Raw genomic sequence first — 12480 nt, forward strand, 5'->3', positions numbered from 1 at the left:
AGCTTCCAATTGACTCACAAAAATTTCCCATCCAGATCAAAGCCAGGAACTGTGGGAAGTCTCTCAAAAAGCACTAGTTTTTATTTGTCACTTTCAACCTCACACTTAAAAAGTTTTCATTAACCACCATACAAATACTATGGAGGAGTAGGTGAACAAGTTATGTCAGCCTGATAGTCAAAAATTTGTTTCCATAACACACCTTAGTTGTTGTTGCAAAAACACACTGTCGACAGAGCCATTTATCATCTGAATCAATCACGCTGGAATCAATATTTGGTGTGTGGCACAGCTGATGGTAACCTGAATTCAAAATACAGATTTTATTCTTGTAACGAAACCCATTAAAGACTTTACCCATATTTACAGGAACTAAAAAGTTTTAAAAAGAAAAAGTTTAAAACAGAAAGTAAATGTAAAATATCCTTCATTTAAGTAAAAATATTATAATCAGCTAATAAGATCAATAGGGTTCCAAATTTTAAAGTTCTTGTGGTAAAAACTACATTCACAAATCAAACAACAGACCTTGTAAGTCAGTTTACAACAAACAAGAACTTTGAAAGGTTACAAAACTCAAGCCAAAAGTAGTCAAGCATCCACCCCTGTTCTGGCTTCTTTTGCCTTTCCATTGGTCACAGCTAAAAATAAACCAAAATGTCTTAAATGGAACAAACATCAAGAAACAGAAGTTACCTTGGCCACATTTATCACATATAACCATTTCATTAGGTGCTTCGGAATACTCTTCCTGACATATTGTACAGACCATTTCCCCACTTTCAGTGGCTCCTAAAAATAGACAAAAGTGAAACTTATTATATATTTAGAATTTTCCCATTTCTTTCTCTGTTTAGACTAAAACCTTTAGTTAGGAGTCACACGTGTGTGCATTGCAGGGAGCAGATTCATGTTATATTGAGTAATTTTTTGTTGACTGGAAATCTGCATGCTTTTCCAGTTTGTAATGGAATAGAAGCCATGTGTCTCCCACCTTGTTTATTCACCATGCTATTTCATTGTCACAAGGGTCAATATTTATAAAAAAAAGTTACCTAAGCTATAATTGCAAATAATTAATGTTAAGACCAGCTTTCTGTTTAAAGCTTGACTCTTCTAAGTGCTCTAGAATCTATACAGTTTCTTGGATTGTCTTGAAATTTGGTGTGCTTCATGGGGGAGCAGGGTTCTGTTAGTAATCCAAATTTGGGGCCATCTGAAGAAGGGGATTCCAAGATACGGCCCCTGGTTGAGGAAAAAAGCCAGCTTTGGTAAAAGTGGAGAGATTCTGGCAATCTTTTTTTGCTCAGACACACAGATCAAATCAGGGTTTTTATCGCATCAGGGTCTCCAATGCTTGAAGGTTACCCCATAGAGAGTTCGGCTCATCAAAAGCCTCATGTGCTTATTCAAGCAGATAATAGATTATAATGGCAATGAGCATGTGAACGTGCAGAGAGGCTAACTATCAGGAAACACAGGGCAGAGAGGGGGTTTAAATTTATTTTGGAGATATGCAATCTAAGTACAGCACAAGATTCAGAAGGTGCTGAAATTATTTTTTGGAAAGAATAAATTTCACATATGAGAATTCATTGGGAATGGAGGGATGATCGAGGTGCAAGACTAGGCAGTAATAGGGAAGGGGATAAATAGGAATGAGTGGCAGGAGTGGGAAGGGGGGGTTGGAGAATATGAAGGGTAACAGAGGAATGTAGGGGCTAGCTGGACCTGAATTTACCCCTTCCACGTGTGCTGGGAAACAGCAAAGTGCTATCTTTCTGAAGAGGACTGAACCACCCTCCCTGGGCTACTTCCCCATGGCCTCCTCCCAACACCTTCTTTTTCCTCACCATAGGACCTTCCTCCTGGTGTCTGATAATGCTTGTACACCTCAGTCCTCCAACAGTCCGCATTCTCACTCTCAGCTCCTAGTGCCTCTTGCTCCCAACTCCTCACACGCATACCACAAACTGAAGCGAGCTCCTTTTTAAAACCCAGGTGCCCTGATTAGCCTGCCTTAATTGATTCTAGCAGCTTCTTGATTGGCTGCAGGTGTTCTACAGACAATTAAGACAGGCTGATTAGAAGGTTCCTGATTGTTCTAGAACCTTCCCTGTTACCTTACCCAGGGAAAAGGGACCTACTTAGCCTGGGGCTAATATATCTGCCTTCTATTACTCTCCTATAGCCATCTGGCCTGACCCTGTCACAATGGGTAGGAAGTGACTTAAATTTTACAACTCCTTCACACTTGCAGTCAAGATACCATCTAAACCTATACTTTCCCCTACCCATCATTAGATCCACAGACTGCTCTCATATTCTACCTCAGTACTCCTAATACCTATGGCAACAAGACCCCAGAGCCCTGCTATTGAGCACCTCCATAATTCTGTATTGAAGCAATGCAAACTGGAACCTCAAGGTACATATGCACCTCTTTTCTTTGATAATACACATAGGGGCGGGGGGGGGGGGGCGCACCGTGCAGGATTGGGGAGGTGACTCAGACCCAAATCTCCTTGTATCACAATCACAGTTCTTCTAAACTGCTCCAACTTTTTTCTTCACTGTTCAATACAGCTGCACCCAACAAAGTGAATGCACCCGGAGTGCATGCAGCTAATTCTTAGTGGTTATTGCCAGGTCCAGGGAGGGTACAATTAAGGATGCATGAGTGCTTACCTTAACTATTTCTGGGTTCTTAGAAGTTTGAGTTTTGCTAAACCTGATATTCTGGAGGGGCATGAGCTATAACCAGCAACCTTAACTCTGTATTAACAATTTTTTTTGCTATTTAATATAGGTGCAGAACCAAAAAGATGCATCTTCAAGTTCTAGATAGGCAACTGGGAGCTTTGTTTTGTATGCAGAAACACATTATGTTCAGTAATTTATTGTGTCTTTACATACAGATCTTGTATGTGCAATTTATGTTCATACCTTTTGAAAGATTTGCCCATAGTGCTTTGCATTTTCTTACCAGTAAATACACTGTTAAATAATCCTCAAAAATCCTGTGAGAGGGGAAATCACTATTTATATAAAACCATGTACATAAGTGTGCAGCATTAGTTTAGCCCCATGTCCATTTGACTAGACCATATTAGCACAAGTTTAGTTGCTGCTGCAGATGAAGCACCATAGGCACTACACACAAACAAGAATGTGACTTTTTAAAATGGAGATTTTGTTTTTTTTCTTAAAAATTGATAGAAATATGAGGACATTTCACACTAAAATGGCAGGAAAAATGTTTGGCCTAACAAATAGGTAGCAGCAATGACCAGGTCCATTTACCATTATTTACACATGGCAAGGAAGATGTGACTGTTCCTCACTGATGCAGATCTTGCAACTGTCATCCATACCTTTGTCACCTCAAGGTTACACAACAGCAATGCACTCTAAATAATACCTTAAAGCCATCTGAAAGCTGAAGATGGTTGCAAAATCCAGTGGTGCACTTGATAAGTGAACTCTCTCACTGCAAGCATATTAAATCAGCACTTCACTATCTGCACCAGCTGCCTGAGGGTTTCTGGTGAAGTTTAGTGTGTTGTTCTTGACCTATATGATTTAGGATTTACCAATCTGCAAGACTGCCTGCCTCCCTCCCCCACACATGCCATGGTTTATTGATGCTGGGTCTTTAAACTGTACTGTATTTAGGATGTGTTTTTCACTCATTTCAAGAGAATACCACAGACACCGTACTTTAGCATTTAAATTATTCTAAATAAATAAAATATTGATGATAATTTAATTGAAGTTCTTGCCTGTTTGTATATCCTTCCAGAGAACCCAGGATTTGGAACTGTCTTCAAATATAACGAAGCAGCTCTGTTTCAATTTGTTTATCTGAAAAACAAAGATACAATTACGATTTTGTGAATATGTAGAAATGTTAAATAAGGAAGAGTTTTATTTAACATTGTAGTCAAGCTTAACGTATGATGCTACAGGACTTCCTACATGTTTAAAAATTAGTTACCTTTTTGATAGTTCCAAGATAAAACAAGCCATCTGACCACCTCGCTAGGACATCCTGACCTTCTTCAAATTTACACACTGGCTTTTTGGCTTTCTGTCCATCCCGTAAGGACAGCTTGGCCAAGGATGTTGGTGTCTTTTGGTTTCGAGGTAAAGTAGACCGCTTTTGGACCAGTGAATTACCCACCCCTGTAGAGTTTCTAAAACAAAAAGAAAAAACTAAATTAGGATAATTTATTAAACCTGTCACTTGTACTTCAGTCTGCCTTAATAGCACTTACAAAGAAAAGCCTCTCTGCTAATCTTCAGAACTGTGCAATAATTCAATAACTAAAACACATTGCCATTAAAATTCAAAAAGTACCAAAACAATTGAGGGAATCCAATACTTAAGGGGGAAAAGGGAGGAAGGAGGAGAGACTGGTTCAACGAGACAGGTAAAAACAAATTTGTAAGGTGACCTATATAATCAGTTACTATTATTCTATCGTGATAGAAATTACTTGTCTAAAGGCAATGTGGATCTAGATAAGAAAACTGTCATTTTAGTAGCTCAAAAGTTACAACTCAGTTCTTAGAACAAACTGTCCCTTCTTCCAGGACAAGCTGCTCATCTACCTATATTTAGATCCCCTGGATGCTCTGGCTGACCCAGTGTATCTAACTTCAGCCTGAAAATGAAAACACCCCCCCATCTCATTTTTTGAGTACACAGAAAGGCAGAAGCAGCATTCTGCATGCCCAGACCATTGCTTTGCTACATTTCTTTTCTAACTCCACTCAGACAGTTGAGTTACAAACTAGACACTAGAGAACGCATGTGGCAGACTGTCTCCAAAGTACACTATGGCAGTGGTCCCCAAACTTTTTAAACACGTGTTCCCCCCTTACTCCTTCCACATCTCCACCCTCGGAGCCAGGGACGCAGCCCCAGTGGGTATGGGGGGGTGGAAGGACAAGGACAGGTGTAAGGGGGCCAAGACTGAGGCCACAGCCAGGGGTGGGAATGGAGATGAGGCTGCAGGGGAGGGGCCAGGAGAGGAGCTGGGTGGTACTCCCTCTCCCCCCCCACAGGAACTTGCCTAGGCCCTAGCCACATACCCCTAAACGTTCCTCAGTGAGCCCCACAATTTGGGGACCTCTGTACTACGTAATACAACGATCATTTGGTGGCATTTATGAGGAAACTGAGGTGGGAAGCAAGTTTTCATTTTCCACATAAGTTTGGATAATTTATATACCCAGAATTTAAATAAAGTGCAGCACTTGGTACAGCAGCCACAAATAAAGTTCCATTCATTTAGATCAGGGTTTCAGTTGTCCTAGCCTCCGAAACAGCAAATTATTTCTTAATCTGTATAAAAAGACAGTAGTCAAACAAAACTTTAAAATAGCTTAAGGCAAGTCTACACTACAAGTCTACACTATTGCATTGGCATAGCTGCAGCTCTTCTCAGTTTAATAACTCCACCTCTGTGAGAAGTGATAGCAATGACTATGGAAGAAGCTCTTCTGATGACAAAGCACTATCTATAAAGGGGATTAAAGTTGGTACACTACTGGGATAAACCAACCCAAATTACGCTACTCCAGCTACATGAATAATGTGACTGGAGCCAATGCTCTCTCTTCGACTTATCTTATTCTTCCCGGGGAGCTGGAGTATCAGAGTCAACCGGAGAGCGCTCTGCAGTCGGTTTAGCAGGTCTTCACCAGACCCACTAAACTGACACCTGCTGCATCAACTGCAGCAGCGTAGATCTCCCTGATAGTGAAGACAAGCCCTATGTCGATGAGAAGCGTGGATTTTTTCAAAACTCTTGTGATGTAATTATACCGAAGTAAGTGTGTAGTGTAGACCTGGCCTTAGTTATTTTATCTATTTTTAAAGGTCATCTGAAAAAAGATTTGTTTTTGTTTTTTTAAAGTTGTACTTGCACCCATTTTCTTGATTGTCATGTAAAGTTTACACCTGTCTCCCCTCCAAAGCAAAATTTTTTTTTCAGCTTAAGTTTTTAACCTTAAACGTAACAAGAATATCAAGTCTGGTCTTCTCCAGTTTTATTGAATGATCTCAGGGATGTTTATTGTGAGCTTTAACCCCTTCAAGTGGGAAGTGTGGATTCTTTCACAAAGGGTTCCTGTATCCAAACCGTTAGTCACTGAAGTTAAATGGGTGGTAACAAAATAAAAAACAGTTTTAACAATCTAACTAAAGAATTCCATTCCCTCTCAATTAGGCCATGTCTACACTACAAAGTTAAGTTGAGTTAAGTTATGTTGACATTTATCCACTGCTGTAATTAAACCACAGTTGCACATCCACAAAACACAATAACTTGCGTCAGCGGAGTGCATCCACAGTAGATACTCTTGGACCGACAGAAAGAGCAGTGCACCACGGGTAGCTACCCCATTCTGCAACTCGTCACCATCTGCTGCTTAGTGCACTGGTAAGGGTTCGCAGTGCCTCATGGGGGTGGGCTCAACATTCCATGATGCAGTTTTCTCCACCCCATCATTCTATGGGCTTCCTAGTACATTTTGCACTGCTTTTCAACAGACCCTGTAAACTGCGCACCCACCCAGTTCTGTCAGGAAGCATGGATCCTGCACAGCTCTCAAGTACTGCAATGAGCGTTATGAACACAATGCAGTATTTCATGAGCTGAAAACTGATGAGGACACCATGGTGTCTGCCCTGCTGTGTGCCATGGACAGAAACAATTCAAGATTTGCAGCTGCTCTGTGAATGCCAACAGCAATGGTAGACCATCGGTTCTGGGTGTGAGAAACAAGTACTGAGTGGTGGGATCGCATAGTTATTTGGGTATGGAATGATGAGCACTGGTTGCAGAACTTTCGGATGTGCAAAGCCATCTTCCTAGAACTGTATGTGGAGCTCGCCCCTGCCCTCCAGCGCAATGACATGAAAAGGAGTGCTGCCCTAACAATGGAGAAGCCAGTGGTGATCGCTGTGTGGAAGCTGGGCAATGCCAGACTGCTACCCAACAGTCACGAATCAGTTTGGAGTAGAAAAGTCCACTGTGGGGGTTGGAGTGATGCAAATGTGCAGGGCCATTAACTGTCTCCTGCTACAAAGGACTGTGACTCTAGGCAATGTATGTGAAATAGTGGATGATTTTGTGGCAATGGGATTCCTTAACTGTGGTGGGGCAATAAATGGCACACATCCCCATTTTGGCCCCAGTCCACCTTGTGACACAGTACATCAACAAAAAATACTATTTTTCTATGGCATTGCAAGCGATGGTGGATCACCAAGATCATTTCACTGACATCAACACTGGCTGGTCAAGGTGCATGACATGCATCTTCAGAAACACTGGCCTGTACAGAAAGCTCCAAGCAGGGACTTTCTTTCCAGACCAGGGGAAATGTGGAAATGCCAGTTGTGACCCTGGGAGACCCAGCCCATTCCTTCTTCCCAGGGCTTATAAAGTCTTTCATCAGCAACCTTGTCTGCAGTAAGGAGCACTTCAAAAAGGCACAGCAGGTGTAGGGCTTAAAGGGGCACTGGCAATGCCTCTTTGGCAGGTTAGACCTCAGTAAGCAAAGTATTTCCATGGTCATCATAGCCTGCTGCGTTCTGCATAACATTTAGTGAAGCTAACGGGGGAGAAGTTTCCACAACGTGGAGCACTGAGGTGGACCAGCTGGCCGCTGTTTTGAGCGGCCAGATACCAGGGCTGTCAGAGGGGCTCAAAGGGGAGCTATTCGAATCAGAGAGGCTTTAAAAGAGCATTTTGACAATAAGCCACTGTAATGCATTGAGCCAGGCATTGTTTTCTTGCACCACAGTATGAACCTTGTAATGATTGCTATGTGCGCAGTAATTTAAACAATGCAAACACACGTATTGGCACTGTCTGAATTTTAGCAACCACCACTATAGAGAGTGGACAAAGATTCATTCACTTTCTGTACGTACATTTTTAATTCACACCCATGCAAACATTTCTATGTTTGGTAGGAACATGAAAATCAAAAGCACAATTGCCAATGAGGCTCTCACAGCTGGATGCATGTCCAGCCATCATTGTGAAAAATCTCCCTTGAGTTTGACAGCCCTAGAAGATGTGAAGAATGTGTGGGGAGGGCCTAGAAGGCAGTTCACCCTGGGCTGCAGGGGGAAGTGAGCATAATGTATTCCGCCTGAAGTTCAATCAGGGACCGCAACACATCTGTTTACTCCCTGAACAGCTTTATCATCTGCTCCTGCCCGTTTCTTATCCTGACTATCCATCCGCAGTTTGTCACTGATAGTAGACCACATTGAGAGAGGCTCCCAATCCAAACCACCAGAGGATCCTGGAACTCATCTTCCTTATTCCTCTTGTTTTGTCTCCTTATCAGATGGAGAGGCTCAGCCAGTGTGCAAGAAAAGACCTACAAGGGCACCTCTGCTGATGCTAAAGAACCATAGACAGAAGCTCTCTTGTGAGTGCACTCACACCCTTGATCCAAACAAGTTAGAAACACAACTGTCTCACTTTCCTATGATGGGCATAGAGCACGGCAGTAGCCCCAGCCATGCTGAGTTCAACATGGGGGTGATAACAGTGGGTATCTTGCTCCTGAGCAGGGCCGGCTCCAGGCACCAGCATTCCAAGCAGGTGCTTGGGGCAGCAGTTAGAAAGGGGCAGCAGTTCCTCCAGCCGCAGCAGCAATTCTGCAGCACCTTCTCTGTTCCACCCGCCGCAGTGGCAAATCGGTGGCAGCTTCTTCCTTTTGCCAGCCGCGGCGGCAGTTTTTTTCACTGCTTGGGGCGGCAAAAACTGTAGAGCTGGCCCTGCTCCTGAGGGTAACCGAGGATGCAAGGGTACAGCTCCTGCATGCATGTAGCTGCAGACTGGGACTGAATGCTGTTCTCTTATGTGCTGCTATGATGCCTGCAGAAGTAACTGTCGATTGGCACAGCAAAGTTTCCTACTGTGGGGGAAGAAACAAGGCAGCCCTCCCAAGAAACTTTTGGCAGAGGATTGCAGATTACCTCCATTAACGTTTCCTAGAGATCTCTATGGATGATTCCCAGGACATCCTGGTGTGCATAAACTAATTTTTCCACAGGGCCTCTCTGCCTAGCTGCACAGGGGAATGAGAACTAGATACAAACTGTACCTGCGTTGGTTATTTCGATCCCTCATCTACCCTGGTTAACAAACCAGAACATCAGCACATGTCCTTGCAGATTTAAAGCACAATGAATACTGACCAGAGCTTCCCTCTCCTGCATTAGGCACACCAGAGCCGGAGTGCTGGCATTGGCTAGACTGCTCCGGAATTAAAGAGAGGTCCTGGCTTGCCATGCCTTTGGATGTCCCTGTCACCTGTCCCCCATCCTCCTCCAACTCCACTTCCTCGTCCACTATGTCATCCTCAGGGTTCACTCCGCTGGCCATGGACTCCAGCCCCCCTAAAGTATCCACAGGACTCCTGGCAGTTGAGGTGGGGTTGCCGCCGAGGATGGCAAGCAGCTCCTTCTAGAAGCAGTATGTCTGCGCTGCCACACCAGAGCAACTATTGGTTTCTCTTGCCTTCTTGTATGCCTGCCTCAACTCCTTGATTTTTGAACAGCACTGCTGTGTGTCCCTATCGTATGTATTCTTTTTAGGTGACAAATCTGAGGAACTGTCCCAGACCGAGGTGTCATGAGAGGTGGTTTTGGAACAAATTGATAAACAGTAACAAGTCACCAGGACCAGATGGTATTCACCCAAGAGCTCTGAAGGAACTCAAATGTGAAATTGCAGAACTACTAACTGAAGTCTGTAACCTATAATTTAAATCAGCTCCTGTACCAAATGTCTGGAGGATAACTAATGTGACATCAATTTTTAAAAAGGGCTCCAGAGGTGATCCCGGCAATTGCAGGCTAGGAAGCCTGACTTCGGTACTGGGCAAACTGGTTGAAACTATGGTCAAGAACAAAATTGTGAGACACATAGATGAACATAATTTGTTGGGGAAGAGTCAACATGGTTTTTGTAAAGGAAAATCATGCCTCACCAATCTACTAGAATTTTTTGACGGGGTCAACAAGCATGTTGACAAGGAGGATCCAGTGGACCTAGTGTACTTAGATTTTGAGAAAGCCTTTGACAAGGTCCCTCACCAAAGGCTCTTAAGCAAAGTAAGCTGTCAAGGGATAAAGGGAAAGGTCCTCTTATGCACCGGTAACCAGTTAAAAGATAAGAAACAAAAGGGTAGGAATAAATGATCAGTTTTAAAAATGGAGAGAGGTAAATAGTGGTGTCCCCCACAGATCTGTACTGGGACCAGTCCTATTCAACATATTCACAAATGATCTGGAAAAAGGGGTAAACAGTGAGGTGGCAAAATGTGCAGATGATACAAAACTACTCAAGATAGTTAAGTCCCAGACAAACTGCGAAGAGCTACAAAAGGATCTCTCAAAACTGGGTGACTGGGCAACAAAATGGCAGATGAAATTTAATGTTGATAAATGCAAAGTAATGCACATTGGAAAACATAATCCTAACTATACATATACAATGATGGGGTATAAATTAGCTGTTACCACTCAAGAAAGATCTTGGAGTCATTGTGGATAGTTCTCTGAAAACATCCACTCAATGTGCAGCAGCAGTCAAAAAAGTGAACAGAATGTTGGGAATCATTAAGAAATGGATAGATGAGACAGAAAATATCATATTGCCTCTATGTAAATCCATGGTATGCCCAAATCTTGAATACTGCGTGCAGATGTGGTTGCCTCATCTCAAAAAAGATATATTGGACTTGGAAAAGGTTCAGAAAAGGGCAACAAAAATGATTACGTGTATAGAAAAGCTTCCATATGAGGAGAGATTAATAAGACTGGGACTTTTCAGCTTGGAAAAGAGACAACTAAGGGGGGCATGTGACTGAGATCTATAAAATCATGACTGGTATAGAGAAAGTAAATAAGGAAGTGTTATTTACTCCTTCTCATAACACAAGAACTAGGGGTCACCAAATGAAATTAATAGGCAGCAGGTTTAAAACAAAAGGAAGCATTTCTTCACACAACAGTGTCAACCGTGGAACTCGTTGCCAGCAGATGTTGTGAAGGCCAAGACTATAACAGGGTTCAAAAAAGAACTAGATAAATTCTTGGAGGATAGGTCCATCAATGACTATTAGCCAGGATGGACAGGGATGCTGTCCCTAGCCTCTTGTTTGCCAGAAGCTGGGAATGAGCAACAGGGGGGTGGATCACTTAATGATTACCTGTTCTGTTCATTCCCTCTGGGGCACCTGGCACTGGCCATTGTCAGAAGACTGGATACTGGGCTAGATGGATCTTTGCTTTGACCCAATATGGCCATTCCTACATTCTCCTCCAGGCCCCAAGCAATATGCCCACTGATATCAAAGTTCCTGTGGCTAGAGCAGAGCTGTGACTGCACAGCCTGCTCTTCCCGCAGGCCCAGCAGATGCACCACATCTGGTGTACTCCAGGGAGGAGCGCATTTGCTGTAGGGAGCCGTCGCAGTCAGCTAGTCAGATGCTATGTGAGCTCTCCAAGCTAAGCAAATAGGAAGAGCAATTTCAAAATTTCCCAGGGGATTTAAAAAGGAAGAGGCGCATGCCTGTGTACCTGGCTGCAGGGCAGCAGAGTTCAAACCAGTGACCAGAGCGGTCACAAAATGGACATTGTGGGACACTTCCTGAAGGCCACTTAGGGTGACATAAGCAATGTAATGTCTGTACCCAACACTTCGTTTCTCTAACTACATTGTCTTAAGTGCTATGCCTCTCATCAAGGTGGTTTTAGGTCAGTGTAGTAGGAGAGTTAAATCGGTGGGAGGAGCATTGCTTTGTGTACACCTGCATAGGTTAGGTCAATGTAAGCTGCCTTATGTCAACTTAACTTTGTAGTTTAGACAAGCCATTACTTGACTTTTTACTCTTAATTCTTGGGATGTCATTTCACTCGCTCTCCAGTCACCACAGAGTCATCCAGCATGTAAAAAAAGAAAAATTGGGGTGAGAATAGAAGAGTAAGTGAAATGAGACACAATAAGCCTTTCAGCCCTTCACACATCATAAACTTCAGACCCTAAGTTCTATGGAGCAGGAACCATCTTTTATTGTGCTCGTACAATGCCTAGCACAAGAGCGTCCTGGTCCATGACCGGGGTTCCTTGGTGCTATCACAGCACAAATAATAGAGCAGCAAAGATTACATAGAATCCTAACGTTTTCCTTTGCAAGTCTCATTTATTTTCTTTTCTTTTTGTTGTTTTAAGTTGGGAGAGAAACTAAGGCAGACAAAAGGAAACAAGCTCCATACTCATATCAGTACATATTTCATTTTTATAAAGATGACTTACAAACTACTTTTCTCTTGGAAGCACAATGTAAGAAAAACGACAGCAAATTATGAAGTAGGACCAGCTGTCCGTTAAACAATAACCTTCAGAACGGAACTACAGGAATTGAGATTATGAGGTTGTA

The 12480-nt window shown here is 42.9% G+C and overlaps 1 protein-coding gene across 2 annotated transcripts in view; it reads right to left on the reverse strand.

Moving 5' to 3' along the window:
• MTF2 (metal response element binding transcription factor 2) overlaps positions 1 to 12480 on the reverse strand; it is a 49267-nt gene that overhangs the window by 21988 nt on the left and 14799 nt on the right. For both annotated transcript variants that reach the window (XM_084636704.1, XM_084636705.1), the window contains exons 2-5: positions 3998 to 4196; positions 3783 to 3864; positions 697 to 792; positions 203 to 303 (exon numbers count right to left, since the gene is read on the reverse strand). In XM_084636704.1, coding sequence (XP_084492830.1) covers positions 203 to 303; positions 697 to 792; positions 3783 to 3864; positions 3998 to 4196 — 478 coding nt within the window. The remainder of the gene's footprint in view (positions 1 to 202; positions 304 to 696; positions 793 to 3782; positions 3865 to 3997; positions 4197 to 12480) is intronic.

Source organism: Lepidochelys olivacea (genome assembly GCF_965140295.1).
Source record: "Lepidochelys olivacea isolate rLepOli2 genome assembly, chromosome: 8".
In the NCBI taxonomy this organism is placed as follows: Eukaryota; Metazoa; Chordata; order Testudines; family Cheloniidae; genus Lepidochelys; species Lepidochelys olivacea.